Below are 8,437 nucleotides of genomic sequence, written 5' to 3'. Positions count from 1 at the left end.
GTCGGTGAGGAGCGAACCCGCGACCAACGGTCTTATCCATTCGGCCACTAGTGAGGCTGCTTGCTTTCGCTTTTATGCTTTAATAACACGAAGACACACTAACGTTTTTAGACCTTTTCTTTTTAAACATAATCAAATTCTATTACACTATAACTGATCATTGAAAGAGAATTTATGTGTATTATGCCGATATATTGCGACGAATTAAGAAAAAGGGCTAGTATATCAGAGCAGACAACAACAAAAATAAAATTAGTAATTTAAACGAGATTCATAACCGAATATATAATTTAATTTGAGTTACGTCAGAAAATCCAATAAATATTTTCCAATAACGAAAAATTATATTGAAAAGAATTGGTCATTTCTGAATCATTAAAGACCATAGACTTTGAGGAATTGTAGCATTATTATTTTCATTTTTAAAGATACAGAAAAAAGAAAAAAATAATATTTATTTATTCAATTTAATTGTATAAAGCCAGTGATAAAAATTAATATTTATCGCCTTTTTAAAAATCGCTTCGTTCGGCAGATTTTTTGGCTATTAACGATAGGCGCACGTTATCGATTAGTGGTGGGAACAGGAATGTATGTAGTCGGGTTGGGAGAGAAACTCGTCCGCCATTTTGTGAGAGAAGAAAGTGTTTAAATATAAAGATGTCTCGGGCGCAATTATTTGTTGGTCGTTTACCTCTAGATACGAGAGAACGTGATTTGGAGCAGGTTTTTGAAAAGTACGGAAGATTGTTAAGATGCGATGTGAAGTATGGTAAGTTCGGTAAGTTCAGATAATGGATCAGTGTTTTTATTCAACATGGCGTCTTAGATATATTAATTTATTTTTTCGTATTAAGTGATCATTGTACTCGTTACCACCTAAAGGAGTTCCATTTCAGTGCCGCTGGAAGACCGAATTGGACCTGATTTACCGAATTCTAGTTTAGAATTTATTATTTAATTTGAAAAAGATCGATCTTGATGTAAGACTATAAATCGTGTCGAAAGGATGATCAAATCCAATTATTCTTTATTTTTTCGTACACCGTGCTGTCTTACAGACGTGTGATTACCGAAAAAACTTTTTCTTTGCCTTATATACTTTTTTCCACTTTGTTAGACACTTCTGTTTATCTACTTTCTTTGTTCTCTTTATTCTTTTTCACTCAGTTTGCTGTAAATATGCTCTTATCTACATTATTTGATGTTAATTATTAGAGTGTAAAGCAAAGACAGTGAATCGAATTCATTATCTGATATTTTTAATCAGATGGCATTCTGTATATTGTAAACAATCTTGTTAAACAACTTTAATTAATATTTTTCCTATTTTTTATTTTATTTTATTTCTTTACAAAGATTATATATTGAGAATTAACTTAGAATTGATATTTTTAAATCTGGATATTTCTGCAAATATTTTATCTTAAATTAGTTAATAGATTTAGACTAGATCTTAATTAAGATTTAGTCTCATGTCTATTAAATTGTAAGCGGCTTTGATAATGTGGGAGAATTTCCGAATAGTTCATGCGAGTGCGAGACAGTTGCATTTACCTGTTTGGAGACAGTTGGCCGGGTCGAAAATGGTGGTGTTCTTTAAACTTCACCCGCCACTAAAGGTACATCGATTAATTCGCATAATTTCAAACTTTTGAGTTTTATATATGTATTATTTTTAAGTGAAGCAGTAACTAAGTATAAAAACTGAAAGTTTTTGTAAATTATTGGAAAGAGGAGAAAAATTATTTCTATAAAAGTGAATTTTTGTGCTGAGTCAGTGATGTCGGTCGTCCAATGTTAGTCAATTTGCTAATATAGAAGTTACCCGTGTTGAATTTGGAAAATTTTAACGAATTAATTAAATTTTCTCCATTCGACATGTAATCGATTTTATTATCAGTTTGCATTTTCTTTATTATTTTGCCATAATTACAGATAGTTTTATTCTACAATAGACTTTTAGTTATTTTGCATTCTTTAGAATATTTATTAATTTCTAATAAATTTATTAAATATATGGTAAAAAAAGCCTAAATGACCTTACTTATTAGATTAAATTAGAAAAAACAAATGTAAGCCCATTTAATGGCAAAACTTAAATGCTGTGGTAGTCATGGAAATTGCATTGCATGAAATTTTAAAAATAAAATACGATAATAGATGGCGCCACCAAACGTTGCCGGGGAAAGTTAAGCAACTCGTTGCTGGATTTTTTAAGATGAATGACATTCCAGAGCTATGTTGAGGCGACTACGTAAGAGTTGCGACTAACGTGGCTAAATATCGGTTTAAATCGGACAGTTCGTTTTTTAACAGTCTTCTGTCGGATTTCATCTTAAACTGGACTTATGTTTGGCCTCTTTTTGGGGCTCTACTTAAATATAATAATAACTAATAATTATGACTTTGGTCAGTGATTCACAACCCAGGAATTTAACTATACGATCACTCTTCTTCGCTGTTCGTTGTCTACTAAGATAACTGGTGCTACCTGCTTCAAAACATGAAAGAAGCTCTCGTCTTCCCTCGCTTTCTCCTATATCAACGATTATTATTATATTACACTATCATTAAAATTTTGTTCTACCACGAAAGACTCGTACTAATTTAAGGATTTCCCGATAAATTACTTGGTCATCATTCATTTACCCATTAAGTGCGATAACGTACACTTGGATCGATTATACGAATGGTGAATGGACAACGATTCTCGGCGCCAAACTATTCGTAACAATCACAAAAGTTCTTGATGGAATTCGAATCCAAATCTTCTATGAACGTATAACAATTTTCTCGTCTTTATTTGGTGACTTTAATGCCGTTTTATTGTAAAAAATATACAGAAATTTTACTAGNTGACCTTTGGCTATTTCCCAAGCTGAAAATGCCGCTAAAAGGAACCCAAATTTAGTCGAGAGAAGACATCGTGCGAAATGCGACGGACCGGCTGATAACCATTCCAAAAGATGCGTTCCAGCAGTGTTTCCAGCAATGGCAGGAACGCTGGGAGAAGTGTATACATTACCAAGGAGACTACTTTGAAGGGGATTAGGGTTTTGTACCTCAAAGTCAATAAATTTATTTTTGCCGACTAAAGGTCCGATACTTTTTGAACAGACCTTGTACATGCACAGGTTGCATCTCAGTAACCAAAGTGGAAGTTTCAGTCTCTAATTGTGCTGGAAGTTGGTCCCCTTGTGAAATAAGAGTGCGCATTGTCAAGAAGCAACAATTATGCATTTGTTGGCTGCAATTTGAAAAAATTTTAGATTTATAAATTCCCACTGTTGTCTGTCTGTCCATTTGTCTTTCCTTAATCTCAAGAATGGAGTTGGATAGATGAGAGACGAGACTAGATATGATAATCTTACAGACAGGAGGCCCCGATTAACAATATATGAATTACTGATGCAAACCAGAAGTCATATTATTTCAATTCAAAACTTTTCCCCAAAAGGAGTTAATAGAAGACTGGCATGATTCTATTGCTAACATGAAAAGTATGATGTACAGAAGCAAGACATTACTAATTTGAGGTGGAGAGTATATATTTTAAATTAAATTTAAAAAGTATGATTAAAAATTGCAACCTGGCGTTGTGAATTATTCTTTCATAAATATATTTGTAAGGAAGATTGAAAGAAGTTTAATTTAAGATCTTCATAGAATAGTGTATCTTTCCTGCAATATCTGCCATTATTAATTGGATTGAATCATAAAATGACTGAGAGACTGTGATAACTATAATATTAATGCAATAATTCATTAAAGGCAATTATTTAGGTATACTGCTTTACAACTTATTATATAAATATTTAATCATACTTTAATAAAACATAGAATATGGAGCATTCATAAAGGATAAAACCTTTATCCTTTATGAATGCTCCGTATTCTACATTTTATTAAATGTTTAATTATGTCGGCCACGTTTTAATTTGTTATTTTATTTAATCATACGTTTTATCAGGCTGTAATTTTCAAATTGCAGACTTACACATTTCCACCTTTGTCAATCTCAAAAACAGAGTTAGATAGATGAAAATTGAGACCAGATATGGAGAGCTTATTTTTAATTAAAATATGATTAAAATTGCAGCCTGACATTGTGGCAATGTTACAGTAAGTAATTGCTTATTAGTGTTTAATAATTCATTGCATAAATCATCATTATTCCTAATAGTTATGTATTTCATTGTTTTAAAATATACTTGAACATATCAATTCTTCTCAAACTGCACTTACTTAAAAATAACCATCTTTTACTAACCTTTAACCCGTCGGCACGTGCGTGCTCCGTCAAATTTAAATTACGCGCGCTCGGTCAAATAGGCACCAATTAAAAAAATTAATTAATAAAAATTTAGCGTCGAAAAACGGGTACTTTTACTTTAATCCAGTTCTAAGATATGTTTGTAGTCGAGTTTAGTCAAAAAATTTTAATTTTGTTATAATTTTTTGATGATTTTAATTTTTTAATATTAGAAGGTAATTATCATAAATTACAAAGTGTCGTGTTTCATCTTCGCTCCCGTTCAAATATATAGTCCTAGATACGCGCCGATGTTTGTTTTTACTTCTACTGATGTTTTCGCTTTTATTTCACCCTCGGCCGTTTTGGTTATAGACGATGGGGAGACGGGCGTCACGTGATCGCTTACCTCACTTTTTACCACAGAAATTATTTTACCTCGAAAGTTTTATTTTTTTTCTCGATTTTAATTATTATTAACTAACTTTTTTTGATAGATTATAATATATATGTGTTTTCTGAAGTTGCAGATATTTTTTAAATTAAGTTTTACGCATTTATGTTTTTTTATTCGCATTTTATATATAAAATATAAAAAAATTCAAAAATTAATTAATTGTTATCAGAAATGCTAAACTATAAGTACGATGTGTTTTACAGTACTATTGCGAATAGATATAGTCAATTATTTTGTAAACATACTTATTATTTTAATTTTTATAAATTATTTAATTTGATTCAACGCGACGCGCTCAAAATCGATTATTTACCGTCGCGCGTTATTTAAGATGGCGGCGGGACCCGATTTAATTACTTCTTCATTTAAGATGTTAATTAGAGAGTGCTATTTTAATTAAATTTTAGACATAATGTATGTTTATTATAATTAATAAATTCATATAAAAATAATATATATTTCTGACTGTAGTTTAAAGCTTACATGCGCAATGTAACGGCAAAATATATAAACCAAATTAACGCAATTTTTTTATTTTTACTGATATACAGTAAATGCTTAAATACTCGATTTCTCTACTATCTAACAGTATAAAATACTTGTTAAAATATAGAATTTATATTTAAATAATAAAAATTCTATTTTTTTATTTAAATTTATTTAAATAAAAAATTTATATTTTTTAAAATTTGATTTATAAATGCAAAAACTAAACTTATAAAATATCAACTCACTATAAATAACTTCAACTTTCCTTTATTGACATCAGATTTGTTAAATTTCACGGAATTGTGCTATTTTTCAACTCTATTATTTATTCTCTGGAAAATAATAGACTCTAATAAGTCTTACTAGAGTCTATTATATAAACTTACTAGTCTTCCACTGTGAAAAACAACAAACTGCTAAACGCTCTATTACTTTGTTTTCAAAAACTTCCTTCTCTGTCAGCCGAGGGTCAAATGGTTAACAAATTGGTTACTTCCACTCAGGGAAATGTGATGGTGTCATAAAACTTTATAAAATGATTAAAAAATACCAATGAAAGAAATTAAATTATTTTCGGTCAAATTTCAGTTTTTTAGAAGTTATTCGCTTTATAATAACGCGATTATAAGCGAAGAAGCGCGCGCCGTAGCTGCAGCTATTTTTAGTAACAGCGACTGGCGGGAAATTTGAAAATTGAAATCCGAGATCACGCGCGCCATAGTGCCGATTCGGCACCAATAATTAAATAAAAATAATGAGACGCTTTAAGCAAAAACTGAATTGCGCATCGTAAAATTGAAGAAAAATTAGACAGGTAATAATTTTTTCAGATTTTTCACACAATTAGGATTTTTACACGAACTAATTAAAAATCGATTGGTGCCTAATCGGCACTACGCGCGTGCCGACAGGTTAACATGCAGACTGCATGTTAAAGGTTAGTAAAGGGTGAACATATCAATTTAAAAAAAATTTTTTGTTTTGATTATTTTAAATAATGGAATTGTATAATATTTTAGTTTTGTTGTGCTTAAAAAAACATGCAAAAAGCTGGAATAAAAGTTTTGCAAACTAAGTGTAAATTTTGTTATAAAAAACAATGTCAAGTCTCAGAGGATCGAAGCATATTTTAAATTAAATTAAATAAATTAATGAATTTAGATTGTTTTTTAAATTCTTCTGTCATAAATATATTGTGTAAGGAAGATTGAAATACACACTAATAAAAGAGTGGTTTAACATTTGGAAGACTTTTTATATCACAGCTTATAATGAGTGAAATATAAAATGTTTCTAAAAACAGTCATAGAAAAAATATTTAGAAATATCTTGTGAAATTTCTAAGTGCATTATAATTTGCATTTATAATTATTATAGTTGTATACATAAGCATGGTGTTGCTTTCATGTAAAGTTGATCGATAAAAAATATGTAAAGAATTGCAATTGAAATTAGAGTTTGAATATCCTTATCCTTTTGATAAAGGTGTATATTATATCAGAAAGTTATATCTGAATGGATGACTGATTAAGTGCTACAATGAAATAATAGCAGTCAGCGTTTTTTTTTTAATAAAAAGGAAATCAGATATTTGTTTAGAATTGAAAATTTAGCAGATTCTTTCCACTTTCATTTAAAAATGTTGAAACGTGTTGAAAGTGGAAAAATAATCTGCTGAATAATACAATAAATATATATCAAAGAATTTTGAAAAAGATTATAAGCAAGACTTTAATTAATGGTGATTATTACTTGTGATTATTAGTGTTTTATCAATGTTAAGATATTTTAATAAGATGTTTTAGCACTAGTATTATTTCTAACTAATTATTTCTGCTTAGAAATTTGCTAGGAAAGGACAGATTTAAGTACATATTTTAATTTTAAATTTAGATAACTGCACAGTTAGTAGTCTTTATTTATTCTTTTAAAGAAGACAGAACCAGTGCATGCACTGATGCAACATCTTTATTTAATTTTTCTGATGATGATGTACATTCTGAGTTCCTTTAGCACTCATCTTCAGTCGGCTATTTCTTACTATAGTTTCTTACATCCCTTTTCATAACATTTCTCATAGAAAGAAGTTTAATATCTGAACTAAATATCTTAAAGAAGTGCACTCATCATTTTCAACAATATTTACTGTGGATGTATTTTTTAAATCCAAAGTATGTATATATTAGTGATGTGCTGGGTATCCGTATTCGCAGATATCTGAGGGAAAAAAAAGATCCGTATCTGTATTCGTTACTTTTTAGCGGATCTTTAACGGATCTTTTATCTTAATGAATTTCATTACTTATATGAAATTTTAAAGATAGGTAGCAATAGCACATTCGTCATTTACTATCGTAAAATATTTCCATATTACACTACTAAATTTTTTTGTCGACATTGTTTTTATTTTAATTTAACTCAACACTCTCCAAAAACACAAACGTAATCTACGCTATCCCGTGTCACACTAGCCACAAACCAGTGTTTCCCAACGTGGGGCCCACGCCCCACAGGGAGCAATTGGATTGCTAAGGAGGGCAATTCGAAAATGGACTTGTACTTGTCCAGAGTTTAAGTTAACAGTATAGCCGCTGTATATGTTAGGGAGACTAGAATTTTAGAAAGGCTTAGGTGGGGCATAGCAAAAAAAGGTTGGGAAACACTGCACTAAACTATTGTGGCGGTACGCTATATTTTTGTAAATATTAATTTTAGTTTAGTTTCGTTTCTTCTTTCTACCCTTTGTTCTATTGTTCTATTTTCTTCTAAAACTTTCTTATCTATTCTCTGTCCCTTGGCTGGGATAAGCAGTTCCTAGAACTTTGAGGAGCAAAGGTGTAAACAGAAGCCGGAGAAAAAAAAGAAGTGACGTAGCAGATCATTCGTAAACTGGACAGCAGAGTGTACGGACGAGGTGAGAATACTGGGAGTCGTATTTTCAATGACCGGATAGTTCAGAAAAAAGATCGTGTTTTAAGGTCGTATTGACGACTGTGGAAGAAAAAATCCTAATTATTGAAGAAGAGAACTGGCCAGTTATAAGAGAAGGGCGTGTGTTATCCCACCCAACAGTATGCATAAAGAAACAAGCCGAAAAAAGGGACAAAACCCCAGATATCTCTATTTCTATCTTATCTATCATTTTTTCTGTCTTCTTAATTCTATCCCTTTTTCTGTTATTAGTGTTAAGTTAGTGTTTAAGGTTAGTTTTAAGGTTCCGGGTTATATTGTCGCGA

At 30.5% G+C, this 8,437-nt stretch overlaps 1 protein-coding gene and 1 long non-coding RNA gene across 4 annotated transcripts in view; both read left to right on the top strand.

Moving 5' to 3' along the window:
• Window positions 1-555: 555 nt before the first annotated feature.
• LOC111623701 (serine/arginine-rich splicing factor 6-like) overlaps window positions 556-8,437 on the top strand; it is a 76,729-nt gene continuing 68,847 nt past the window's right edge. Inside the window, exons 1-2 of one of the 3 annotated variants that reach the window (XM_023366377.1) lie at window positions 635-772; window positions 858-983. Coding sequence is in view for 2 of the 3 variants with exons in the window: in XM_023366375.1 (XP_023222143.1) it covers window positions 661-781 (121 nt within the window). In the remaining variant the exon portion in view is untranslated. Of the gene's footprint in view, window positions 782-857; window positions 984-8,437 lie in introns of all 3 variants that reach the window. The other 2 variants (XM_023366375.1, XM_023366372.1) reach the window with 2 other exon arrangements.
• LOC111623702 overlaps window positions 7,864-8,437 on the top strand; it is a 7,030-nt gene continuing 6,456 nt past the window's right edge. The window contains exon 1 of the long non-coding RNA XR_002756466.1: window positions 7,864-8,415. This is a non-coding gene — a long non-coding RNA (uncharacterized LOC111623702). The remainder of the gene's footprint in view (window positions 8,416-8,437) is intronic.

Source organism: Centruroides sculpturatus, unplaced genomic scaffold, assembly GCF_000671375.1.
Source record: "Centruroides sculpturatus isolate CEXI.00-Female unplaced genomic scaffold, Cexi_2.0 scaffold80, whole genome shotgun sequence".
Taxonomy (NCBI): Eukaryota; Metazoa; Arthropoda; class Arachnida; order Scorpiones; family Buthidae; genus Centruroides; species Centruroides sculpturatus.
The sequence above is the reverse complement of the archived record's forward strand: the minus strand, read 5'-3'. Positions and strand labels throughout refer to the sequence as shown.